At 51.3% G+C, this 27,550-nt stretch overlaps 1 protein-coding gene across 2 annotated transcripts; it reads right to left on the bottom strand.

Annotated features, from left to right (window-relative positions):
• Positions 1-1,794: 1,794 nt before the first annotated feature.
• Positions 1,795-16,729, bottom strand: TFE3 (transcription factor binding to IGHM enhancer 3). Of its 2 annotated transcripts, none has more exons than XM_003276845.3 (10): positions 16,322-16,729; positions 13,560-13,673; positions 12,212-12,515; positions 11,302-11,547; positions 11,115-11,219; positions 7,187-7,304; positions 6,777-6,833; positions 6,516-6,591; positions 4,463-4,610; positions 1,795-3,669 (listed from the first exon to the last, which is right to left on the bottom strand). In XM_003276845.3, exons 1-10 carry the CDS (start codon positions 16,435-16,437, stop codon positions 3,226-3,228), a joined length of 1,728 nt encoding a protein of 575 aa, XP_003276893.1. In that variant the 5' UTR covers positions 16,438-16,729; the 3' UTR covers positions 1,795-3,225. The 2 variants fall into 2 exon arrangements, with proteins under 2 accessions (XP_003276893.1, XP_012354314.1); XM_012498860.2 differs by having other exon boundaries at positions 12,212-12,450; positions 16,322-16,701.
• Between the last annotated feature and the right edge of the window lie 10,821 nt (positions 16,730-27,550).

Raw genomic sequence — 27,550 nt, 5'->3', positions numbered from 1 at the left:
TGAGGCAGGAGAATTGCTTGAGCCTGGGAGGTGGAGGTTGCAGTGAGCTGAGACTGTGCCACTGCACTCCAGCCTGGGCAAAAGAGCAAGACTCCATATAAAAAAAATACCCCAAATTTGCCAGGCGTGGTGGCACATTCCTGTAATCCCAGGTACTCAGGAGGCTGAGGCAGGAGAATCGCTTGAACCCGGGAGGTGGAGGTTGCAGTGAGCTGAGATCGCGCCACTGCACCCCAGCCTGGGTGACAGAGGGAAGCTCTGTCTCAAAATAAATAAATAAATAAATAAAATAAAATAGAGAGTATAGGGCCAGGTATGGTGGTTTACGCCTGTAATTCCACTTTGGGAGGCCGCGGCAGGTGTATCACTTGAGGCCAGGAGTTTGAGACTAGCCTGGGCAACATGGTGAGACCCTGTCTGTACTAAAAATATAAAAATTAGCTGGGCGTGGTTGCGCGTCTGTAATCCCAGGTACTTGGGAGGCTGAGGCACGTGAATCGCTTGAACCTGGGAGGCAGAGGTTGCAGTTAGCAGAGATCGTGCCACTGCACTCCAGTCTGGGCAACAGAATGAGACTCCGTTTCAAAAAAAAAAAAAAAGAGAGAGAGAGAGTATAGCAAAGTTGAGGAGAAAAAATAAAGGTTATTAGGGAGCCATCAGTCTGGTTATAGAGATTCAGCAACCAGGCTTGGAGGGGTAGCAGTGTGATAGGTTAGAAAGAGCTAGCAAGGGTCGGGTGTGGTGGCTCACACCTCTAATCCCAGCACTTTGGGAGGCCGAGGCAGGCGGATCACTTGAGGTCAGGAGTTCGAAACCAGCCTGGCCATCATGGTGAAACCCCGTCTCTACTAAAAACACAAAAAATTAGCTGGGTGTGGTGGCAGGTGCCTGTAATCCCAGCTAGAGAGGTTGAGACAGGATAATTACCTGAACCTGGGAGGCAGAGGTTGCAGTGAGCCAAGATCATGCCGCTGCACTCCAGCCTGGGTGACAGGGCGAGACTCTGTCTCAGAAAAAAAAAAGAGATATCAAGTATGGTGGTCACAGTCTAGGGGAGTCACGGTGGCCAAGCCCAGTTCCAGCCCTCAGAGGTCACAGTCTGGTGGGGAAAATGGAGGGACCAGGCCTGATGCTTGTTCTGGGAGACAGTGTCTGGTTGAGAAATTGCGGGAAAATACTTTTTCCCAGCCTTCAAGAAAATACTTGTGTTCATTTAAATTCTCCCAAAATCTCAACATCTGTTCCAAAATTCAGTTGGTTGCCTGTTCCTCTGCCTTTCAGGCATTTGTCTTTGCCCTTTCCACCACCTTAAATACCTCTGTTGTCTGCCACGAAATATCCTCATAGACTTCTTTATCAGTTTCAAAAGTGGATTTGCAAGAAAATCTTCTTTCCCCCTCTGCCCTCAGCGGCTTTTCAATCGAGCCCTCACTCACCTGACTTTACTGTTTTACCGCCTCACCCATTTACAGGCTTGCATATCTTCAGAACAGTTCAATTCTATTCCTCAGCTTCTTCAAAGACCAAATGGAAGTAAGAAGCAGCATGTTCTGACTAACATCCCTTTAGAGAAATAAATTAGATGAAACACTTGCAGCAGTTAAAATTGTGCCTGGTGATTGGTCTTTAAAAGGACTAATGTCTTTTGTTTGCATATTGTCTTCCTCCATGCCCTCTTCCTTTCTAAATTCTTTTATCCATCCTTCTGGAATCTGTTTCTCCCAAGGACTTTTATCCCTCTTGGCCTGCATGGGCTATGTTCACTGCACAGTGAAAAACAAGGACAGGAGACTCTTTGCCAAAGTTAAAAGCGCATCAAACACGCCTAGCTTTTATTATTTTAATCACAAACCTATAGACCCCTCAGTATACCCTCCCTGGGGCCTGGCCCCAGCAATCCAAAGCTGACAACCTTGGGTGTAGGTATGAGGGGTGGGAATGGAGGGGGGAGTGTCTCTTGATAACTCTGAAATGGGGTGATTCCTCCAAATGAAGAACTGGGTGAGGAACAGAGGTTGGGGTGGCCTAGATTCTCAGTATGCGGAGCAATAAAAAAATCAGATAAACAAATGAGGGGGTACAATATGCTTTTAAAACCCTCCTCCAAGCCTCTGCCTTGCTGGGGGAAGGCTTCCAGTTTTTCCTGGGCTGGGGAGCTCCCAGGATAGCCCCTTCCTTCATCCTCTTGCCCTACATGTTGAAAAAGAATACTGAGGTACTGGTTCTGGTAACCTGAACTCAGTCCCCCACTAATACCCATCACCTTCCCAAACTGCCCCTCAAGGAAGAAGGCAGGACTCTGCCCAAGGGTGGGGGCCTCTCACTCCAGATATAGGTCTGGAAAATTCATCCATGAAATTTCATCATCTGTCCCCTTCCCCAAGAGCAAGGTTGGCTCAGAGCCCTCCTAGGTTAGGTCAGGTTGGTCCCAGGTTAAGGCGGGGGAGCTTAAGTACCACTCCTCCCTGCAGTGTGGAATGCTTAGATGGGATGTTGCTGAGGGACAAGGGTGGGGCTGTGATCTCCACAAGCACTAGCGGTGGCCTGGTCCTACTGATTCTTCCACACCTGAAATGCCTGTGCTGGGCTGTTCCTATAGGGAAGGGGTGGGGCCTGGCTCCTCCATTCCTAGAAGGCCAGGAGAGTTCCCAGGGGAAGGGGCCAGGTCTTATCCTCACTTCTGTTCCTTGCCTGGGCAGAGCAGGGCAGGGTTCATGGGGAAGGGGCAGAACTTAAACCCCCAGGGCTGGGACCTCCATTACTTGACTCCTCTTCTGTGCCAGGATGGACTAGACTGGTGGTTCCAAGACAAAGGATGGAGCAACATCCTGACATCTCCCTTTCCCAGGAGACCTGGCTAGGACAGTCCCTAGGGGACAGGGGCGAGACCTCATCCTGTCTCCTTCCCTCACCTGGGCAAGGATGAGTCCCACGGGGGCAGGGGTGAGGCTGTGATCCCCAGGGGGCAGGCCCTGATCTCATGTCCTTCTCCAGCCTTCTCCTTCTGAAATACCTGCACTGGGCAGTTCCTTTGGGGAAGGTGCAGGACCTCATCTGACTCCTCCTCCTTGCCTGATTACGGGGTGGGGCCTGATCACATCTCCTCTTCCCCCAGAATACCTGGGCAGGGCAGTCTCATGGGAGGGTGGGGGAAAAGGCGGGGCCTCATCCTGACTGGTCCTCCTTTCCTGGGTAGGGAAGTCCCAGGGGAGGGGTGAGGCCTGATCAGGACTCCTCCTCCATGCTGAAGCTGCTGCGGCGGCTGCTGGCCTTGGAGACAGCAGGGGACACTGAAGAAAGCAGGGGATCAGAGGCAGCCCGCAGTGGGGACAGGGCACCCCCCGACAGTCCTCCCACCACCCCCTCCTCCTCCTCCATCAGAATGTCCTCCAGCCCCAGGTGGAAGGGGTCTCCCAGGTCCCCCAGGTGGTCGCTGGGAAAGTGCAGGTCCAGAAGGGCATCTGAGGGTGGTGCGGGGGGCTGCTGATGGGGAGCATTCTGGGCAGGTCCCCCCCCTACATGGAACGTTGCTGTGCCTGGCCTGCCCTCCTCCTCAATGTCCAGCTGCTCTGGCTTGAGGCTGTCAGAAGCCGAAGTCGTGGCCAGGGAGAGCAGCCCTGGAGTGGGAGGTACCGGCAGGCCATGGATCTGGGCCTGCAGTTCTAGTTCCTGTAAAAAATGGGGGTTGGGTGCAGGATAAGTAGGGTTCAGAGTCCCTCAGAGGCAGAGGAGTGTAAAGGTTGAAAAGGGTAGGTTCCCTGGGTTGGAATTCAGCTTCTGCTACTCACTAGTTGCAAAACTTTAGGCAAGGTGCTTAACATCTCTGAAGCTTCAGAGTCGCAAACTGTAAAGTGGGTATATAATAATGGCCCCTAGGCTGGGCGCGGTGGCTCACGCCTGTAATCACTTTGGGAGGCCGAGGCAGGTGGATCACCTGAGGTCGGGAGTTCGAGACCAGCTTGACCAACATGGAGAAACCCCGTCTCTACTAAAAATACAAAAATTAGCTGAGTGTGGTGGTGCATGCCTATAATCCTAGCTACTCAGGAGGATAAGACAGGAGAATTGCTTGAACCCGGGAGGCAGAGGTTGCGGTGAGCCGAGATTGCGCCATTGCACTCCAGCCTGGGCAACAAGAGCGAAAATCCATCTCAAAAATAAATAAATAAATAAAAAATGGCCCCTATCTCATAGAATTCTGAGGATTGAATAAGTTAGTGGATATAACGCTCTTGTCATAGTACAGAGCACAAGATAAATGCTATGTACGTTAGCAATATTATTATCCTTGTTAATATTGTGATTATTATTTATCATTATCACTATCATCATCGTGTGAGTTGGGAAGCCCGGGGATCCCCCAAGTATGCCAGGAAGGGAAACCCTGGCCTGCTCTCTCTCTGCCTCCACCTGCAGGAAGCTCTCCCCCCGCTTCCCCCACCACCATCTCTTCTTTTCAAACCTGAATTCGGAGCTGCAGGCTGCGGTTGGCCTGCTCCAGGGATCGCTGCCGGCTCTCCAGGTCTTTGGAGCGCTGCTGCTCCTTCTGCAGCTTGCGGATATAATCCACAGAAGCCTTCAGGATGGTGCCCTTGTTCCAGCGCATCTCCCTGTGGGGCCCAAGTGGGAGGCAAGCAGGAAATGCCACATGAGGGGTTTCTCAGGAGCTGAGGTGGGGATTGCACCAGGTGGGAGCCTCCCACCACATGCTTAGAACTTGAGGCTGGGGTCCTTCAAAGGTATGGAGTACCCAGAGGAAAACTTCCCGCCTGGAATCTTCCAATGGTGCCCCATCGCACTCCAAACCCTGGAAGCCGTCTCTGACCTGACCCCTTAGGATTCCTCTCTTCCCTATGTCCCTCTGATTGATCTCACTACAGCCACATTGGTCTCTCAGTGCTCTTAGAATATGGAAAACCATTCCCATCTCAGGGCATCAATCCCAGCCGTGCCTTCTGCCTTGCATACTCTTACCCCCAGACACCCATGCGGCTCCCCGCCTTGCCTCCTTAGGCTCTTTATTCAAACGTTTCCTTGTCAGTTGGGGCCTGCCCTGTCATCACCTTCCTTACCCCAAACTAACCCTCCCCAACATTCTCCCATTTTCCTTCCAGTCTTTATTCTTCTCATAATACTCATCATAATGGATCTCATGGATGTTTACTTATTTACTATTTGTCTGCCCCCACTAAAACATCAGTTTCATGAGGTCTGTTTTGCTCCCTCTGGTATCTTTAGGGCCTAATATGGTACCTGGCACAAACCAGAGGCTCAATAAATAAATCTTTCCCTTTTCCTTTTTTTTGGGGGGGTGGGGGTGGGGGATGGAGTCTCGCTCTGTCACCCAGGCTGGAGTGCAGTGGCACAATCTTGGCTCACTACAATCTCCACCTCTCGGGTTCAAGCAATTCTCCTGCCTCAGCCTTCTGAGTAGCTGAGATTGCAGGCCTATGCCACCACGCCCGGCTAATTTTTTTTGTATTTTTTGTAGAGACGGGGTTTCACCATGTTGGCCAAGCTGGTCTCGAACTCCTGACCTCAGGTGATCCACCCGTCTCGGCCTCCCCAAGTGCTGGGATTATAGGTGCCCACCACCACGCCCCGCTAATTTTTGTATTTTTAATAGAGATGGGGTTTCACCATGTTGGGCAGGATGGTCTCGATCTCCTGACCTTGTGATCCACCCGCCTCAGCCTCCCAAAGTGTTGGGATTACAGGTGTGAGCCACTGCGCCCGGCCACCTTTTTTTTTTTTGTTTGAGACAAAGTCTTGCTCTGTCACCCAGGCTGGAGTGCAGTGGCACCATATTGGCACACTGCAACCTCTGCCTCCCGGGTTCAAGCGATTCTCCTGCCTCAGCATCCCGAGTTGCAGGGATTACAGGTGCGTGCCACCACGCCCAGCTAAATTTTTTGTATTTTTAGTGGAGACAGGGTTTCACCCTGTTGGCCTTCAACTCCTGACCTCGTGATCCGCCTGCATTGGCCTCTCAAAGTGCCAGGATTACAGGTGTGAGCCACTGCACCTGGCTAATTTTTGTATTTTTTAGTAGAGACGGGGTTTCATCATGTTGGCCAGGCTAGTCTGAAACTCCTGACCTTAGGTGATCCACCCACCTCGGCCTCCCAAAGTGCTGGGATTACAGGCATGAGCCACCACACCCGGCCAATAAATAAATCTTGAATAAATAAAGGAAGTACCATTGAACCACTGCACTCCAGCCTGGGTGACAGAGTGAGACTCCATCTCAAAAAAAAGGAAGTACTAAGTGAACAGCAAAGTAGGTGCATATATCCTATGGGGACCAGATGGGGCACAGACCATAACATTATGTGCCTAAAATTTTAGGTGCTGACACAGTGAGGGTCTACAACCCTGTTCAGGCTGAGAAAGAACCAGACAGAGGAGAAATGCCTGGGCCGAGACTGCCTGGTGAGTCCACCAAGGCACAATTTTAGTAGCATGGGACGCCTGCCCCACCTCCCGCTGGCTTGAGGGTCCCAGCCCAGACTCACGGGTCACTGGACTTAGGGATGAGAGTGCCCAGTTCCTTGATCCTGTCGTTAATGTTGAATCGCCTGCGACGCTCAACTTTGGAGAGGGGAGGAGAGGAAGAAAGAGTGGGAGAAAGAGTTGTCAATTAGCCAAAAATGGAAAAGACAGAAAGTAGGGAGTTGGGAGGCTGTTGCAGGGAAGGAGTTCCCCATGGGGGGCCAGGACTCGGGGTGAGGCAGGCCTGCACAGCACCCGGGCAATGCACACGCTCTCTGGCTTACTTAGGTTGTGATTGTCTTTCTTCTGCCGTTCCTTCAAAAGGGCCTTTGCCTCGGTCTCTGGAAAAGAGTGGAGTGATCAGGGCCTCTGGGCACAGGAAGGCAAGGAACACATGCAGATGCTAAGGTAGGGTTTGGTAGCCAAAAGCAGGGGAAATGCCTTTTTTAAAAAGTGCCTTCTTTTTACTATTTTAAGCCATGGTGATAGGCTGGTTGTTAAATCCAAGATGAGAGGAAGTGAGAAGTGGGGTGAAAGCAAGACCACAAGCCATATGGGGAAAGAGGACAAACAGCCCGCATTTCCGTATGTCCAAACCATTCCCCTCAGAATCAGGCCCATCTCTAGACCTGGTAGGCACAGGGCTCACCTGGGGTAAAGTGTAGGGCCATGGGGCCAAGACCCTATCACCTACCAGAGATCTCCCGTTTGATGTTGGGCAGCTCAGCTGGGCAGGAGTTGCTGACAGTGATGGCTGGTGTGGCCACGCCTTGACTACTGTACACATCAAGCAGATTCCCTGACACAGGCAGCTGGGGGCAGAGAGGGCAGAGACCCACCAGTTGGGAACAAACCCCAGGCTTGGCTCCTCCTCAGAACCAGGTTCCTGAGCTTCCACATATCCCAAAGATGGGGCACCCTCTAATGCAAGGACTGGCTGACTCAGCACCAGAACCCTTGCTTCTCCTTCAAGGCAAATTCACATGACGACCAAACAGGGAGGACAGAGCAATCCGGACCTACCTTGCTTCGCTGGGAGACTGGAGCCTGCCTGGCCTGCTTATCACTTCCTCCAGTCCCTCATATCCCTCAGTGACCTCTAAAGCCCCTTTCCCAAACCCTGGGGCTGGCTCTGAGAAGAAATGCTGGAAAACCACCCTTCTCAGGTCTTTGTCGACTCTGATGTGACATTCCAGTCCGTTAGCTCCTCCCAGCACAACATTCCAATCCAGCATTCTTGGAACACTCCAACCCAATCTTCTCCGACCTTGGTAAATTGTCATGACAACATTCTATCCAAAATCTGGCCTTCTGGAGAATTCCAACCTAATCTCCAGTCTTTCACTCTGATCAAGTTGTACCATCTTCCACTCTGATCAAGTTGTACCATCTTCCACATCAGGGTCTCCTGCTGCTGTGGACCAAGGTCCTGACTCCAGTATCTTCCTGCACATTCTGTTCTCTCAGGAGATTCTTATCCAACTATTCAATTAGCACTGCTTTGTGTCAGCCTAGTTTTTTTTTTTTTCTCTCCTTCACACTTTCCTGGATATACTCCAGAGAAGCACACCAATCTGAAGTATACCCAGGGCCAGGTGCGGTGGCTCACGCCTGTAATCCCAGCACTTTGGGAGGCCGAGGCGGGCGGATCACTTGAGGTCAGGAGTTCGTGACCAGCCTGGCCAACACGGTGAAACTCCATCTCTACTAAAAATACAAAACAACAAAAAAAATTAGCCGGGCGTGGTGGCCTGCACCTGTAGTCCCAACTACTTGAGAGGCTGAAACAGGAGAGTTGCTTGAACCCAGGAGGTGGAGGTTGCAGTGAGCCAAGATCACCCCACTGCACTCCAGCCTGGGCAACAGAGCGAGACTCCATCTCAAAATAAATAAATACATACATACATACATACATACATACATAAATACATAAATAAAAATAAAATAAAGTATATCCAAATCCCACTTCTTCATGAGTTTTAATCTCTCTTTTTTTTTTTTTTTTTTTTGAGATGGAGTATCATTCTGTCACCCAGGCTAGAGGGCAGTGGCGTAATCTCGGCTCACTGTAAGCTCTGCCTCCCAGGTTCACGCCATTCTCCTGCCTCAGCCTCCCGAGTAGCTGGGACTACAGGCGCCCGCCACCACGCCCGGCTAATTTTTTCGTATTTTTAGTAGAGAAGGGGTTTCACTGTGTTAGCCAGGATGGTCTCGATCTCCTGACCTTGTGATCTGCCCGCCTCAGCCTCCCAAAATGCTGGGATTACAGGTGTCAGCCACCGCGCCTGGCTGAGTTTTAATTTCTTGAACCCACTTCCAGTCTGGTGGACATAAGGTCCCAATCTCTAGCTGTGTCCAAATCAATAAAAAGTTCTGATAAATTAGTCTCATTTTTATACATGCTTCCATCCTATTGATAAGTTGGAGAAAAGCAAAACTACAGCCACTTGGTATGCTCTAAAGCAAGTTATGAGACCAAGCATGGTGGCTATGTCTGTAATCCCAGCACTTTGGGAGGCCGAGGTGGGTGGATGGCTTGAGCTCAGGAGTTCGAGACCAGCCTGGGCAACATAGTGAGACCCTGTCTCTACTAAAAATACAAAAAATTAGCCAGGCATGGTGACACAAGCCTATGGTCCCAGCTACTTGGGAGGCTGAGGTGGGAGGATCACTTGAGCCTGGAAAGTGGAGGCTGCAGTGATCCAGGATTACACCACTGCACTCCAGCCTGGGTGACAGAGCAAGGCCCTGTCTCAAAAATAAATAGGCCAGGCACAGTGGCTCAAGCCTGTAATCCGAGAACTTTGGGAGGCCGAGGTGGGTGGATCACCTGAGGTCAGGAGTTCGAGACCAGCCTGACCAACATAGTGAAACCCCATCTCTACTAAAATACAAAAATTAGCCAGGCGTGCTGGCGGGCACCTGTAATCTCGGCTACTTGGGAGGCTAAGGCAGGAGAATTGCTTGAACCCAGGAGGCAGAGGGTGCAATGAGCAGAGATCGCACCATTGCATTCCAGCCTGGACAAGGAGAGCGAAACTCCATCTCAAAAAAAAAAAAAATTAAATTAAAAAATAAATAAATAAATAAATAAATAAATAAGTAAGTAAGTAAGTAAAGCAAGTTAGGCCAGGCATGGTGGCTCATGCCTGTAATCCCAGCACTTTGGGAGGCCGAGGCAGGCAGATCACAAAGTCAGGAGATTGAGACCATCCTGGGTAACACGGTGAAACCCCGTCTCTACTAAAAATACAAAAATTAGCCAGGCATGGGGGCATGCGCCTGTAGTCCCAGTTACTCAGGAGGCTGAGGCAAGAGAATCGCTTGAACTTGGTAGGCAGAGGTTCCAGTGAGCCGAGATAGCACCATTGCGCTCCAGCCTGGGTGACAGAGCAAGACTTCGTCTCAAAAAATAAATAAATAAATATAATAAAGCAAGTTATGAGACTCTTGGAGTGTTCAAAACCAGAATGTTACAATGGTACATCCCTTGCTCTAGAAAGTTTTATCTACTGACTAGAAGGACTCTGCCTCCTGGCACAGTTCACTTGTTATATTCCAATCACTACGAGATCCAACTACTTGTTATAACCCACAGCAAGTTTGAAGACTTTTGTTATGCTTCAAGGCCGGGCGTGGTGGCTCACACCTGTAATTCCAGCACTTTGGGAGGCCAAGGCAGGTGGATCACTTGAAGTCAGGAGTTCAAGACCAGCCTGGCTCACAGGGTGAAACCCGGTCTCTACTAAAAATACAAAAATTAGCCAAGCGTAGTGGCGTACACCTGTAATCCCAGCTACGTGAGAGGCTGAGGCACGAAAATCACTTGAACCCAGCGAGCAGAGGTTGCAGTGAGCTGAGATCACACCGCTGCACTCCAGCCAGGGCGACAGAGTGAGACTCTGTCTTAAAAGAAAAAAAAAGGTAAAAATAAAACAAAATGCTCCAATCATTACATGGTCTGGTGTATATGTCCCAATGACCTGAATCTCTTGGTACATTCAAGTTGCTATAAGATTCTCATCTCGGCCGGGCGCGGTGGCTCATGCCTGTAATCCCAGTACTTTGGGAGGCCGAGGAGGGCAGATCACGAAGTCAGGAGTTCAAGACCCGCCTGATCAACATGATGAAACCCCGTCTCTACTAAAAATACAAAAATTAGCTGGGTGTGGTGGCACGTGCCTATAATCCCAGCTACTCAGGAGGCTGAGGTAAGAGAATTGCTTGGACCTGGGAGGCAGAGGTTGCAGTGAGCCGAGATCGCGCCACTGCACTCCAGCCTGGGTGACAGAGCGAGACTCCGTCTCAAAAAAAAATAAAATAAAATAAAAAAGATTATCATCTCTTGGTACTTCTCACAGCAAAGCCCAAGCACCTTGATATGCCCTACTGTCTCGGTGAACTCCCCACCTGTATCTCTCACAGTCTACATGGCCCACCTCTCAACACACTCCAACAAGGTCCAAGGGCATTGACATACCCTGTTCTCGTCATAAGGCCTCCCTCTCTATCTTAGCACAATCAAGGCAAGGATCTCATATACACACAGCCAGCCTGAGTATGGTCTTGGTGATACAGAAATGCCCTAATTTTCAGACCAACCTCCCATCTCAGGGCCTCACCGTGCTGGGGAGCTGCAGTCCTGTGGTGCCTCCGGGCAGATAGCTGAGCATTTCATCATTGTAACTGGACTCCAGGCTGATGATCTCATCAATGACATCATCAATCTAGGGAAAGAAGTAAATATTATACAGGTTTAGAAGAATTTGGGAGGGGAATGTGGGAGGAGGTTTGGCTGTAGCCTCTTACCTCCTTCTCTGAGCTGGACCCGATGGTGAGCAACGCCATGGGGCTGTTGGGCGCACTACCTGTGGGGCCGGTAGTGTGGGCAGCCTCAGGGGCAGGCAGTGGCTGGGCACTTGCGGGCCCCGGCGGTGGGGTGAGGGCTTGGGAAGCCAGCTTGGGCCCGAGTGTGGTGGACAGGTACTGTTTCACCTGCTGCCGGCGCGCCTGCTGCAGGTGGTAGCGCGTTGGATTCTCCAGGTGGGTCTGCACCTGTGAAATAAGGTAGACAAGGAAAGGGAGGGGACAAGGCAGAACAGGACTCAAAGGAGTGAACTCTGAGCCCCAGCCTGACCCTCCTAACTCATCAGTGCCTAGACTCAGGCAAACAAGCTGGGCCCAGAATCTGAGAACACCCCAAAAATATTGGCGAGTCTCCCCCAGGACCCAAACTCTCTTTCTCAGAAATCCTTCACAGCTGCCAAGATCCACCCATGACTGACATGATCCCTCTTAGTTTCTGGAAAACCCTGTCACAGTCCCCAAAATTCCCCACCTAGTCTCTGACACCACCTAATAGACCTGGGAACCATACAATGCTTCCCAAGACCCCCTAATGGCCAAAGAACTAATGTATCCCACACACATGAAGCTCTTCCTACAAAGCCAGGGCCCACTTGGGGCACTCATGAGCCTCCACGGTCCACCAAGACATCCTCATGGCCCCCAAGAACTCCTCGCAATTTCACAAGATCACCTCAGAAACCCAAAACACATGAGACACGAACACAGATCATTTAATCAGTACCAGGGACCTTCCTTAGAGCCCCTAAGACCTTGCCCCCAAATCACCAGCGCATCGAGGCCATCCCTAGCTCCTAGGATCACTCCTCAGTCACCAGGAGCCCCCTCCCAGGGCCTCCGGATCTCACCTTACCTTGAGCACCTCCCTGGGCACCTGAGCAGGGGGTGGACGGCCCAATGTGTGGCCCCCACCAGAGACGCCAACCACAGAGATGGCAGGAGAGGCAGGTGCAGGACTGGGGAAGGGAGCCGCAGCGGCCTGTTCCCGACGCTCACGCCTCTCCTGCTCCTGCGCCTGGGCCCGCATTAGCTGCTGCCGCAGCAAGACCCTCGATGAAGAAGATGACGACATGGCAGGGGTCCTGGAGCCCCCTGCAGAAGACGATGCAGAGAGTGTAGCTGGGGTGGCTGGTGTGGCCTGCAGTGATATTGGGAGGCTGTGGAATGGGAAATATGGGGCCATATTTTAGGTAAGCTAAAAGTCTCATCCCAAGCCTAAAGGGTCTTAGTGTGATGGAGCAGACACAGGAACCAGGCCTGTTCTCTGCCTTCCGAGGCCACAATGTAGAAGCAGAGACACAGTAACCAGGCTTGGTGGTGGCTCTCAGGGGTCACAGTCTGATGGGGGACACACTGGAGGTCAGTCTGGTGGGGAAGTTTTAGACTTTGGTCCTTATGGTGAAGCCTAGATTTGAGCCTGTTCACATATTAAGTGGAGATGCTATTGTTCGGCTCTGCAAGGGGGGGTTTGTCCTATTTACAGGAGAGCAGAAGCAGCAGAATTGAGGCTGTGGCAGCAGAATGTGGATACAGAGGGCTCCTAAGCCCAATGTGAGGCTAGAGAAGCTCTCTGAGCTCCTGGGGGTGGACGTCAGGTGATAGGAGAAGCCCCAGGTTCCTCTTCCTCCCCTGCCTGGGCCTCTGGTCCCAGGAGCTAGTCAGTCTTGAAAACCTCGGAGATTTCACAATACTCTCTTCCTGCCCCTCTTCCACCTCCCCTCCCCTCTCTCAGAGCCCGGGCCGATGACTCAGCACATTTAGACTTCCAAGCTTGGGGAAAGAAGAGACCAGCAGGGGCTCCTCAAGGGCTGAGAGTGGGTGAGCTAGTAGTGTGGGAAGGGACTGAGTTGGGGCTAGAGGCGTGTCCCTGCCCACCCGGGGACAGGAGTTTAAGCAGGCCACTCCCTATCTCTGAGCACTCCAGGCCGGCTGGAACACCGGAGGCTGGAACACTTGCATATGAATGGGTGTGCAGGTGGGCTGGGGGCAGGCAGTGGAGGTCTTGACAGAGATATTGGAATCCTAGCTTGGCCACCTACTTTCCTGTGTGACATGCTCTTTCTGGCCTCTAATTTTATCACCTAGAAAACGCAGGCTGGTGAAAGAATGGGTTGGGCTGGTACTGAGGGCCTCTGCCCATCAAGAGGGGAGAGGAGGGCTGAGGAATTGGGAGGGGAATCAGATAGACAAGTCATACACACCTTGAGCGAAGAGGTAAGGGTTGGCTTTTGAGCTCGTAGAAGCTGTCAGGATCAAGGACGTTTTCTAATTCTATGTCAGCAACAATCCCGGATTCCGGAAGCAAAGAGTTCAGGCTGAGGGGGAGGTGGAGTGGTGGTCAGTGATTGAATGAAGGACCTTATTCCCCAGCCCTCCCCTGAGATGGAGAAAGAGAGCGACAGAGAGGGGGAGAACGAAGAGGAGGGCACGAGCCCCTCATATCTGGCCACCTTGCTGGGTACCACACCACCATGAATTCCCACTGCCTTCCCCCATCCCCCCTTTCCCTTCCCCACTGTGTTACTCATAGTCCCTTAGGAGTCAGAATAATAAGAATGCCTCCATCCCAACCCCCATACTGTAACAACCTGGGTTTGAGGAAAACAATTTAGGAATAACAATTCACTTTATAGAAAGATTCCTGACTTCCTATTCAGAGTTTTCCCAGCCCCCATACCCCCCTACTTTTTTTTTTTTTTTTTTGAGACAGAGTCTCGCTGTGTCTCCAGGCTGGAGTACAGTGGTGTGATCTCGGCTCACTGCAACCTCTGCCTCCTGGGTTCAAGCGATTCTCACGCCTCAGCCTCCCGAGTAGCTGGGATTACAGGCACATGCCACCACGTCTGGCTAATTTTTGTATTTTTAGTAGAGACGGGGTTTCACCATGTTGGCCAGGATGGTCTCGATCTCCTGACCTCATGATCCGCCTGCCTCGGCCTCCCAAAGTGCTGGGATTACAGGTGTGAGCCACTGCGCCCGGATCTCCTGACCTCATGATCCGCCTGCCTCGGCCTCCCAAAGTGCTGGGATTACAGGTGTGAGCCACTGCACCCGGCCAACCCCCTGCTATTTTCTTTACAGCTGAAAGTGAGCCCAGGTATATGTGTACACGTGCACGCGTGCACACACACACACACACACAGAGCAAGTAGGGGCATCCCTCAGCATAACAGTCCCTTGTAACACAAACTGAATGCATCACAAAGAGAACTGGGAATAATTCACTTGACGTAAAGATCTACCATTTCACAAATGAGTTTGTCCCAGCCCCAGCCAGAGTTCATGGGATGCCAACACATGCCTAAATATAAAACAGAAATATCAAAGGCTTCCCCTCGCTCCAACAGACTGGATTTACAAGAGGGAGAATTTGGGTGGTTGATCCACTTTATACAAGCATCTTTTCTTACCGGAGGAGCCTGCCCAGCCTTCTCCTGTTTTTTTTTTTTTTTTTTTGGATAGATCAAAACACACACACACCCCCAACACCAACACCCACTGGCGTACAAAATAAGAAGCCATATACACCCCTCCCTTTAACTATGTCCACTACTGCGATGATCTAGGTTGTTACAGAGGAATTAGAAGACGGTGAATCGATATACAAAAAGGCTCTGCTCAGCCCCAGAGAGCAAGGGACAGTTAACACACACGTGGATGAATATGCATCCTTCGATTTAGCTAAACATTTAGAATGCTGAGAGATTGCTGGTGACTTTACTTGACAAGAATCCTCTCCCCTCCCCAAGGATCTGTCTTCCTTCCTCTCCTCACCCTCAGATGGAGCCCTAAAACCACCCAGGAAGTTGGGAAGAGGAAGCTCGGGGGAGCCACTGAGCTCAGCACAATCCCAGGCACAAAGGAGGCAAAGACCCCCCCTCCGCAGGGCTTACACACCCATTGCACAGAAGTTGGCAGAGATGGGCACTGGGGTGAGCAGGGAGGGCTGGGGCTGCAAAGCCCCTTGATGAAAGCAAGGATGAGAAGAGGCCAGAGGGGATCCACCCAGGCAGGGATGGTGCAATCTGTACTCGTTCCAGCTCTACGGACAGATTCAAGATTACCCCCAGGAGCTCGGAGATCGAAAAGAAGATAAAAAGAAAAGGGGTGTGGGGCTAGGGAGTGGGAAGGGCTGAGAGGCTAGAGCGAGTAGCAGCATGAACAAGAGCCTCCTCTGGGTTCCCAAACAAGGTCTGAGGCCTTCTCTGAGCTAAGAGGTAACATCATCACCCTCTGCCTGGCTGGCTGTCTCCCATTCAGGCCCTTAACAGGTGTGGGAAGAGGGCTTTTCCACTATCCTTGGGATCTGCCCCAGCTGGGTAGGCGGGCAGGGGGGAAAGGATTATTCTGGTCAAGTCTTGCTGAATGTTGCTTCTCTTGTTCATTCACACGCACTCACAAGGCTGGTCCGAGGCAGCATATCTGAGATACCTCCAAATCCCTCCAGATTCATGTTATCCCCAAACACAGCAACCAGTCACTGAGAGGCACCAAGCTCCCAAGACAGCACTTCTGTCCCTCAGGACCCCTTCTCCCACACTGAGGGAAAAAGATTCTAGGATTCCCTTAAAACCAGTGCCTCACCTGACAGTGTCCCCTCAAATTCATTCCCCTCATGTACGACTGAAAATCCCCGAATTAAGCCTCTAATCAGAGACCCTGTCTGCCAAGTTCAGCTCAGACCAGTTTCTGGATACTCCAGAATAGGCCCCTCTAGACGCAGTCAAGGGCTCCCCAAACCTGACCCAGACCCCGCTTAATGCACTCCCACGACTCCTTTAATAAAGCCACAATCCAAGCAGGCCACTGCCGGATTCCTTAGGTGCCCCCCTAAGACGGGCGCCCCGACGTCCTCCAAGGCTAGGCCGAGGGCCTCCAATCCCAGTCCGGGGCCCCCGCTGCCCCCGAGATCAGGCCCCCTGGGAGCCCCAGTCGGCACTCCCGGCCCCAGGCGGCCCCGCACCTGAGCAGCTGAGCCGAGTCGGCCGGCCTGCGCTCCTCCAACAGCACGAACACGGCTCGAGGGCCCTCCGCGCTGGCCTCTACGCCATCCCGAGCTGGTTCGGCCGCATGAGACATGACGCCCGGCCCCGGGTGAGCCCTGCCAGGCCGGTCGGGCCTCGGCCCGGTCCCCCTAACAAAATAAGAGTCCCCCCTCCCCCCAGCTCGCCACCGCCTCCTCCTCCGCTAAGCCATGGAGCTAGCACTGCGCGGGCGGGCGGCGTCGGGGAGATGGGATGGGCCGTGAGTCATCCCCCGCCCAGAACGGACCGACGCCCCCCCCTCAACCTAACCCCGAACGACCGCCCTCCTCCCCCTCGTCTTCTTCCCCCTCCTCCCTCCTCCCAGGGATGGGGAAACTCCACAGGAAGTGACCGCACTGGGGATGGACGGCCCGTCTGGCCACGACCCATTAGCGAGGCGGCCAATCGCTGAACGGCGATTCGAGGGCCCACCCTAAGCGACGCCTCCGACGCGGAGGAAAAACGCGATTCGGCCCGCCCTCATTCCGAGAAGAAGCACCCAGACCACGCCCTCAGGGGCAGCGACAAATAGGCGAGGGGTGATTTGGTTGAACCACGCCTCTATGTTTGCGTCGCTTTCGGAGCCACGCCCTCTCTTCTCAAATTATCCCTCTGCAAGATATTATTAAGCCGCTCCTTGGGTCCTCTGCGCCTGCGCATCGATGGCCAGTCGGCGCACGGAGGGTCTCCTGGCCAAGCTTTTAGCTGCGGAACCGCGCCCTCTCTCGGCCAATATTTGTAATATCTGAGCCCTAGACCGCGCTCCAACCTCGATCTAGCTGTGCTCTCTCAGCCAAAGCCATAACTATGAGGCAGAGGCAGCTACATTCCCTGAAGGTGCGGGCCAGAAACCCCGCCCTTACGGTGTCCGCAGTCCAGCCGCCCAGCTGGTCTTCCGGGAGTACTCCGCCTGTTCCATGCCATCGAGAGCGGTTGTACTATGTTCATTGCGCTGCGCAATATGTGCTTAATAAATTCTTGACGGGTGGATGAATCTGGTCCCTTCGGTGAATGACGACTTCTGGAATCACAAAGATCCAGGTTTGAATAGGGAAGGGGACCTCCCCTCTCCCAGCCTCAGCTTTCCTGGCCTGTTAAATGGGGGTCAAAATACCTGTCTGGCAGGGTTGTTCTAAGGATTAAAGATAATGTATGAAAAGTGCTAGCAGGTTGTTTGGCATACAAGAAGCTTCCCCAAATTAGTTGATTCACTCATTTGTTCACTTATTCAACATTCACTGAGCGCTTCTGTATGCCAGACACATGCAAGCCGGCTCGCACACGGCAGAGGGTCTCATCCATATCCTCAGGTGCAAATAGCTCAAAAAACACCCAGACCCACAGCCTTCCCTTCCTCTTTCCTGACGTCCCAAGACCCCACCCTGAGTTGCGCCTCCAGGAATTTCACCGGGCTCTCATTTACCTTGGACCTTCCTGTATTGGCATCATTATTTCACAGGTCTGTCAGTTGCTTTCGTAAACTCATCCATACAAGGGGGAAACCTCTACGTAATAAAGATGACTTCTGGCCGGGCGCAGTGGCTCATGCCTGTAATCCCAGCACTTTGGGAGGCCGAGGAGGGTGGATCACCTGAGGTCAGGAGTTTGAGACCAGCCTGGCCAACATGGTGAAACCCCGTCTCTACTGAAAACACAAAAATTAGCCGGGCGTGGTGGCGGGCGCCTATAATCCCAACTACTCGGGAGGCTGAGGTAGGAAAATCCCTTGAACCAGGAGGCAGAAGTTGCAGTGAACCAAGATGGCGTCACTGCACTGCAGCCTGGGTGACAGAGTGAGACTCAGTCTCAGAAAAAAAGAAGGCCGGGCGCGGTGGCTCAAGCCTGTAATCCCAGCACTTTGGGAGGCTGAGACGGGCGGATCACGAGGTCAAGAGATCGAGACCATCCTGGCTAACACGGTGAAACCCCGTCTCTACTAAAAATACAAAAAAATTAGCCGGGTGTGGTGGCAGGCGCCTGTAGTCCCAGCTACTTTGGAGGCTGAGGCAGGAGAATGGCGTGAACCCGGGAGGCGGAGCTTGCAGTGAGCCGAGATCTCGCCACTGCACTCCAGCCTGGGTGACAGAGCGAGACTCCGTCTCAAAAAAAAAAAAAAAAAAAAAAGAATACATTACCAATTGTACCAATCAAAATTCTAAAACGGTACTTGTAGATCCAATGTTAAAATTCCTATGATGCCTTAAACATGTAAGAATGGGCTGGGCACGGTGGCTCACACCTGTAATCCCAGCAGTTTGGGAGGCCGAGGTGGGTGGGTCGCTTGAGGCCAGAAGTTCGATACCAGCCTGGCCAACATGGCGAAACCTCGTCTCTACAAAAATACAAAAATTAGCCGGGCGTGGTGGCCCGTGCCTGGCCTGTAGTCCCAGCTACTCGGGAGGCTGAGGCAGGAGAATAGGTTGAATCCGGGAGGCAGAGGTTGCAGTGAGCCGAGATCACGCCACTGCACTCCAGCCTGGGGCGACAGAGTGAGACTCTGTCTCAAAAACAAAAACAATGGCCCGGTGCGGTGGCTCACGCCTGTAATCCCAGCACTTTGAGAGGCCGAGGCAGGTGGATCACTTGAGGTCAGAAGTTCAAGACCAGCCTGGCCAACATAGCAAAACCCTGTCTCTACTAAAAATACAAAACAATTAGCCAGGCATGGTGGCGTGCGCCTGTAATCCCAGCTACTAGGGAGGCTGAGGCACAAGAATCGCTTGAACCCGGGAGGTGGAGGTTGCAGTGAGCCGAGATCATGCCACTGCACTCCAACTTGGGAGACAGAGCTAGACTCCATCTCAAAAAAAACAAAAACAAACATGTAAGAATGGCTAATTTTACAAAAGAAGAAAGAGGAGGGTCCAGGGGAGGTGGCTCCCACCTGTAATCCCAACACTTTGGGAGGCCAAGGTGGGAGAATTGCTTGAGCCCAGGAGTTTGAGACTAGTCTGGGAAACATAGGGAGACCCCATCTGTACAAAAAAGTTTTTAAAAAAGTAGGCTGGGCATGGTGGCTCATGCCTGTAATCCCAGCACTTTGGGAGGCTGAGGCGGGAGGATCACGAGGTCAAGGGATTGAGGCCATCCTGGCCAACATGGTGAAACCCCGTCTCTACTAAAAATACAAAAATTAGTTGGGCATGGTGGCACGCGCCTGGCCTGTAGTCCCAGCTACTTGGGAGGCTGAGGCAGGAGAATCTCTTGAACCCAGGAGGTGGAGGTTGCAGTGAGCCAAGATCGCACCACTACACTCCGGCCTGGCGACAAAGCAAGACTCTGTCTCAGAAAAAAAAAAAAAAAGAAAAGAAAAGAACAAAACAATTAGCTGGGCATGGTGGTGCACACCTGTGGTCCCAGCTAGTTGGGAGGCTGAGGCAGGAGGATCTCTTGAGCCTGGAAAGTTTGAAGTTGCAGTGAGCCGTGTTTGCACCACTACCCTCCAGCCTGGGCGACAGAATGAGACTCTGTATCAATTAATCAATAAATAAAACTACATACTGTCTGATGAAAGATGCTACAAAGTTAAAAGACTTACAACAGACTGGCAACAAATATTTACAGCAGTAGAGCCACAGAGTAATTATCCTGTCACACATCCCAATCCTACAAACACCAGCTTCACACACGCATCTTAAATGTCTCCATGACAAGTGATATCCCATGACATCCTGCATGATATGCCTACCCTGCGTCTTCTGAGTTTCTCTCTCTCTTTACTTTTTTTTTTTTTTTTTTTTTTTTGAGACGGAGTCTCGCTCTGTCACCCAGGCTGGAGTGCAGTGGTGCAATCTCGGCTCACTGCAAGCTCCGCCTCCAAGGTTCACGCCATTCTCCTGCCTCAGCCTCTCCGAGTAGCTGGGACTACAGGCGCCCGCCACCACGTCCGGCTAATTTTTTGTATTTTTTAGTAGAGGCGGGGTTTCACCGTGGTCTCCATCTCCTGACCTCGTGATCCGCCCGCCTCGGCCTCCCAAAGTGCTGGGATTACAAGCGTGAGCCACCGCGCCTGGCCGTTCTCTCTTTTCTTTTTCTTTTTCTTTTTTTTTTTTTTTGAGACAGTCTCGCTCTTGCCCAGGCTGGAGTGCAGTGGCGCAATCTCGGGTCACTGCAAGGTCCGCCTCCTGGGTTCACGCCATTCTCCTGCCTCAACCTCCCAAGTAGCTGGGACTACAGGCACCTGCTACCATGCCCGGCTAATTTTTTTGTATTTTTAGTAGAGATGGGGTTTCGCCATGTTAGCCAGGATGGTCTCGATCTCCTGACTTCATGATCTGCCCGCCTCGGCCTCCCAAAGTGCTGGGATTACAGGCGTGAGCCACCACACCCGGCCTTCTTTTTTCTTTCTCTTTCTCTCTTTTTTTTTTTGAGATGGAGTCTCACTCTGTCACCCAGGCTGGAGTGCAGTGACACTATCTCGGCTCACTGCAGCCTCTGCCTCCTGGGTTCAGGCGATTCTCCTGCCTCAGCCTCCCAAGTAACTGGGGTTACAGGTGCCCGCCACAGCGCCCAGCTAATTTTTTTTGTATTTTTAGTAGAGACAGGGTTTCCCCATGTTGGCCAGGCTGGTTTCAAACTCCTGACCTCAAGTGATCCGCCCGCCTCGGCCTCCCATAGTGCTGGGATTAAAGGCATGAGCCACACGCCCGGCCCTAGTTTCTGTCAATATCTCATTCTCAACTTTCTCAATACTTGCACCCCTGCCATATAGTTGGAGTTCCTTTTTTTCTTTCTTTCTTTTTTTTCGGAAACAGGGTTTCGCTCTGTCATCCAGGCTGGAGTGCAGTGGTGTGATCTCAGCTCACTGCAACCTTATCTGGGTTTTCACTGCAAGACAACGTCAAGGTGCTGTGAAGGGGACATGTGGAGCGAAGTGGGAGGGCAGCTGGATGGTGAAGTTGGGGGTATTTAGGGATAGATATGAGTGGCGATTGAAGGTGGCTTGGGGGTGAGTTTGGGTTCTACAACAGGAGAGTTTGCAGGCAATTGAAGGATCATTTGAAGGTCTTTGGGAGGAATGGGGCTTCAATAAGACAGTTTAGGCCGGGCGCAGTGGCTCACACTTGTAATCCCAGCACTTTGGGAGGCCGAGGCGGGCGGATCACGAGGTCAGGAGATCGAGACCACGGTGAAACCCCGTCTCTACTAAAAATACAAAAAAAAATTAGCCGGGCGTGGTGGCGGGCGCCTGTAGTCCCAGCTACTCGGAGAGGCTGAGGCAGGAGAATGGCGTGAACCCGGGAGGCGGAGCTTGCAGTGAGCCGAGATTGCGCCACTGCACTCCAGCCTGGGTGACAGAGCGAGACTCCGTCTCAAAAAAAAAAAAAAAAAAAAAAAAAAAAAAAAAAAGACAGTTTAAGAGTGCAGGTGGGAGCTATTGGGAGGGTGGACTGGGAATACGGTTAATGGGTAGAGGATGGTTTGGGGTACAGTTGGAGGGAATATAGGAAGATGGGCTTTTAGAGATAGAGTTCGGCATTCTGTAAGGTGGTTTAAGGAACAGATGTTAACTGTCATAAGATGGTGTGGTTAGGCTGAATAATCCCCTCCACCCCTGCCAATATATTTATGTCCTATGTCCTAATCCCTGGAATTTTTTTTTAATTAATTAATTTTTTTGGACGAAGTCTCACTGTCGCCCAGGCTGGAGTGCAGTGGTGCGATCTTGGCTCACTGCAACCTCCGGCTCCTGGGTTCAAGCCATTCTCCTCCCTCAGGCTCTCGGGTAGCTGGAACTACAGGCAGGCACCCGCCACCACGCCCAGCTAATTTTTTGTATTTTTAGTAGAGACGGGGTTTCACCCTGTTAGCCAGGATGGTCTCGATCTGACCTCGTGATCTGCCCACCTCAGCCTCCCAAAGTGCTGGTATTACAGGCGTGAGCCACCGCATCCGGCCAAGGAACTTTTTTTTTTTTTAAGAGTCTTGCTCTGTCACCCAGGCTGGAGTGCAGTGGTGTGATCTCAGCTCACTGCAACTTCGTCTCCCTGGTTCAAGCGATTCTCTTGCCTCAGCCGCCCAAGTAGCTGGGATTACAGGCATGCTGCACCATGCCCCGTTAATTTTTGTATTTTTAGTAGTGACAGAGTTTCACCATGTTGGCCAGGCTAGTCTTGAACTCCTGACCTCAAGCAATCTGCCTGCCTCCGCCTCCCAAAGTGCTGGGATTACAGGCATGAGGCATGGCACCTGCCCCCTCACCCATTTTTTTTGTTTGTTTTTTGAGGCAAGGTCTCACTCTGTCACCCAGGCTGGAGTGCAGTGGCATGATCATGGCTTACTGCAGCCTCCATCTCCTGGACTCAAGCAGTCCTCCCGCCTCAGCCTCCTGAGTAGCTGGGACTACAGGTGTGTGACAGCATGCCTGGTTAATTCCCTGGAACCTTTGAATGCTACTTTATGTGACAAAAAGACTTTGCAGGTGTGATTAAGTTAAGGATTTTGAGATGAGGAGATTGTTCTGGATTAGCTGGTAGACCCTAACTGTAATCCTAAATGTTCTTATAAGACGTAGGCAGAAGCAAATTTGACTGACAGAAAAGGAGGAGGCAATTTGACCACGGAGGCAGACTGTAGTGATATGACTGCCAAAAGCCAAAGAATGCCTGAAGAGGCAACAGATAGTCCTTTTTGTTTGTTTGTTCGTTTGTTTGTTCGTTCGTTTGTTTGTTTGTTTGAGATGGAATCTCACTCTGTCACCCAGGCTAGAGTGCAATGGTGCAGTCTCGGCTCACTGCAACCTCTGCCTCCTGGGTTCAAGCGGTTCTCCTGCCTCAGCCTCCCAAGTAGCTGGGACTACAGGCGCCCGCCACCATGCCTGATTAATTTTTGTATTTTTAGTAGAGACAGGTTTTCGCCATGTTGGCCAGGCTGGTCTGGAATTCCTGACTTCAGGTAATCCACCCGCCTCGGCCTTCCAAAGTGCTGGCATTACAGGTGTGAGCCACCTCACCTGGCCTAAAGACAATTTTTCCATGGAGTGTGGTGGGGGATGGTTTCGGAATGAAACTGTTCCACCTCAGATGATCAGGCATTAGTTAGATTCTCATAAGGAGAATCTTGTAAGCATGTAACCTGGATCCCTTGCATGCACAGTTCACAATAGGGTTTGCTCTCCTATGAGAATCTAATGCCACTGCTGCTGTGACAGAAGCTTGAGCTCAGGAGTTAATGCTTGCTTGCCTGCCACTCAGGCCCCTAACAGGCCACTGACTGGTACTTGTCCTTGGCCCAGGGGTTGCAGGTCCCTGCCTTATAGCCTCCAGAGGGAGTGCAGCTCTGCTGACACCTTAATTTTGGCCCAGTGCAACTGATTTTAGACTTCTGGCCCTTAAAACTGTGAAAGAATACATTTCTGTTTTTTTTTTTGTTTTTAAGAGAGGTAGCTATTTATTTATTTATTTAGAGATGGAGTCTCGCTCTATCGCCCAGGCTGGAGTGCAGTGGCGTGATCTTGACTCACTGCAACCTCCACCTCCCAGGTTCAAGCAATTCTCCCACCTCGGCCTCCCTAGTAGCTGGGACTACACCATGCCTGGCTAATTTTTGTTAAATTTTTTTTAATAGAGATGGGATCTAGCCATGTTGTCCAGGCTGGTCTCAAACTCCTGGCCGCAAGTGATCCGCCTGCCTGGGCCTCCCAAAGTGGTGGTATTACAGGGGTGAGCCACCACGAATTTCTATTTTTTTTTTTCTTTTCTTTTCTTTTCTTTTTTTTTTTTTTTTTGAGACGGAGTCTCGCTCTGTTGCCAGGCTGGAGTGCAGTGGCAAGATCTCAGCTCACTGCAACCTCCGCCTCCCAGGTTCAAGCGATTCTCCTGCCTCAGCCTCCGGAGTAGCTGGGACTACAGGCGCTTGCCACCACGCCCAGCTAATTTTATATTTTTAGTAGAGACGGGGTTTCACCATGTTGGCTAGGATGGTCTCTATCTCTTGATCTCTTAATCTGCCCACTCGGCCTCCCAAAGTGTTGGGATTACAGGTGTGGGCCATCGTGCCCTTTGTTTTTTTAAGCCACCAAGTTTGCAGTAATTGTTTACAGCAGCCACAGGGAAGAACTACAGATGACTTTGGGGAAGAGTTGGGGGTCACTGGAAGGACTTAGGGCTACGTTGGGGGTTACCAAGGGCAGTTTGAGAGTATAATTAGAGGCCGTTGGAAAGCATTTGGGTGCAGTTGGAGCCATCAAAGGGAAAATTGAGGTGGGATTTGTGGGGTCATTGGAGGGTGGATGGGAGGTATAGCTGGGAGACTGTGGGTAGGTAAATGGGAAATGTTTACAGGTAGCATTGGGTGCTATTAGAGGGCAGTTTAGGGTGTAGCTGGGAGTTCTTGGAGGGTGGTTTGGGTGGCATTGTTGGGAAAAATTGAAAGATGTTTTGTGGGTGTAGTTGCTCATAATTTAAGACAAGGTTGGGGCTGGGCGCAGTGGCTCACACCTGTAATCCTAGCACTTGGGGAGGCTGAGGTGGGCAGATCACCTGAGGTCGGGAGTTCGAGACCAGCCTGACCAACATGGAGAAACCCCATCTTTACTAAAAATACAAAATTAGCCGGGCGTGGTGGCACATGCCTGTAATCCCAGCTACTCGTGGGGCTGAGGCAGGAGAATCACTTGAGCCCGGGAGGCGGAGGTTGCAGTGAGCAGAGATCTCACCATTGCACTCTAGCCTAGGCAACAAGAGCCAAACTGCATCTCAAAAAAAAAAAAAAAAAAAGACAAGGTTGGGCTTGGCGGTCAGTGAAGAGTGGTTTGAGGTTACAGTCTGGGTCTGCAGTTCTGGGACCAAAGGAAGGTAGTTAGTAGGTAGAGTCACGGCTGGGGCTGTTGGAAGGGGAATTTTAGGGGTGGGGTTTGGAATTGTTGGAGAGTAGTTTAGAGTTAGGTTTGGGTATTACCGAAAAGGCATTTTGGGGATATTCTTGGGAGTTGATAAAGGGCAGTTTGAGGATGTAGAGCAGACTGCTGGAAGGTGGTTTAGGGGTGAAGGTGAGGATCGGGAGGGTAGTTTAGTGATGATATTTGGGGATTATAGAGTGGTCTGGGGTACAGTTGAGGGCTGGTAGGTATGGTCCAGTGTGCAGTTTGGGGGTCTGTTTTGAAGTCTGGATGTCAGAGGGGTGTTTTGAGTTGTGGTTGAGGAGCTATTGGTGGGTAATTTGGAGAGAAGTTAAAGATCATTGGATAGACTACTGTTCAGCAATAAAAGGAACAAACCACTGTTACATGCTACCACACGGATGAACCTCAAAAACATCAAGCTAAATGAAAGATGCGAGACACAAAAAATCCACATATTGCATTTTTAGGAAATGTCCAAGAAAGGCAAATTTATAGAGACAGAAAGTAGATTTGTGGTTGCCTATGGTTGAGAATGGGAATGGCATTCAGTCATGAGGGATTTTTTTGGGGGTAATGGAAATGCTCTAAAACTGGGCTATAGCGATTGTTACACACTTTGGTAAAATTTTTGTCTTTTTCTTTTCTTTTTTTTGAGACAGAGTCTTGCTCTGTCGCCCAGGCTGGAGTGCAGTGGCACAATCTCAGCTCACTGCAACCTCCACCTTCCAGGTTCAAGCTATTCTCCCGCCTCAGCCTCCTGAGTAGCTGGGATTACAGGTGCCTGCCACCACGCCTGGCTAATTTTTGTATTTTTAGTAGAGATGGGGTTTCACCATGTTGGCCACGCTGGTCCTGAACTCCTGACCTCAGGTGATCTGCCCACCTTGGCCTCTCAAAGTGCTGGGATTACAAGTGTGAGCCACTGTGCCTCACTTAGGTAAATTTACTAAAGTTGTTGCATTGCACACTTAATCATGAATGACTTTTATGGTACATAATTATCATTATTATTTTTTGAGACGGAGTCTCACTCTGTTGCCCAGGTTAGAGTGCAGTGGCACTATCTTGGCTCACTGCAACCTCCACCTCCTGGGTTTAAGTGATTCTCCTGCCTCAGCCTCCTGAGTAGCTGGGATTACAGGTGTGAGCCATCATGCCCGGCTAATTTTTTGTATTTTTAGTAGAGACGGGGTTTCACCATGTTGGCCAGGCTGGTCTTGAACTCTTGGCCTCAAGTGATCCATTTGCCTTGGCCTCCCAAAGTGCCAGGATTACAAGTGTGAGCCACTGTGCCCAGCCTGGTACGTAAATTATATCCCAGTTAAGTTGTTTTAAGAAAAAAATCACTGAGAGTGCTTTGTAATTTAGGTCACTTAAGTATGATCCAGGGTGCATGTAAGTCTTCAGAGGGCTTAGGGGACACATTTAGGGCCACTGGAGTATGATTTGGGAGCCCAATTGGGTAACTACAGCAGGATGGTTGGTGGCTATTCAGAGGTACAGTTGAGGACTGTTGGAGAGTGTTTGAGGTGCAGTTTGGGTCAGTGGAGTGTGGGTTAGAGGTGTAGATGGTGCTGGAGGGTGGCTTGAAATGCAGTTGAAAGACCACAGAAAGCGTAGCTGGGTTATATGGCACAGTGATAGGGGCTGTTGGAAGGTAATTTTGTGGGGATACGAGGGGAGGTCAATGAAAGGTGGTTGGGTAAGAGGGGTCCATGGAACATGGTTTGGAGGTAGTGTGGGTGACTGTTGGAATTATTTTGTGGTGCAGGTGAGGCCCACGTTAAGGGAAATTAGGAATGTTTGGGCTGGTGTTGGGGGCTCCTGGAGAGCCATTTTGGGTCAATGGAGTATGGTTTGGAGGGTACATGGAGAGGGGTTTGGGGTCAATGGAGGGTGTTACAGGTGCACATTGGAAGTAGATAGCAGGTGATTTGCACATGCTGTTTGGAGGGTAATGGTTTCAGGGCTGATTGCAGATGGTTTGATGGAGCAAACTGGGGGTAGTGTAAGGTAGTTTACTGCTACAGCTTGGGTGTCCATAGAGGGTGGACTGGAGGTACCGCTTGGAATCAACAGACAGTAGTTTGGGGATATAATTTGGAGGATAATGGAGGTTGGTTTGGAGTGCATTTGAGGAACAACAGGGAGGGTAGCTGGGGTTTACAGGTGTGGGGATAGCTTACAGAGAGCAGCTTGGCGTACTGCTTGAGGGTCCCTGTGGGACGACTTGAGGTGAGGGGCGCCAGTAGGCTCCCTGAGGGGGCGTGGCCTCGGCGAGGGAGGGCTCCGCCGCCCTCGAGGAAGCGTGTGCGCACGCGCTCCC

The sequence above is a fragment of the Nomascus leucogenys genome, chromosome X (genome assembly GCF_006542625.1).
Source record: "Nomascus leucogenys isolate Asia chromosome X, Asia_NLE_v1, whole genome shotgun sequence".
NCBI classification, from domain to species: Eukaryota; Metazoa; Chordata; class Mammalia; order Primates; family Hylobatidae; genus Nomascus; species Nomascus leucogenys.
This window is presented reverse-complemented; position numbering and strand designations above follow the sequence as displayed.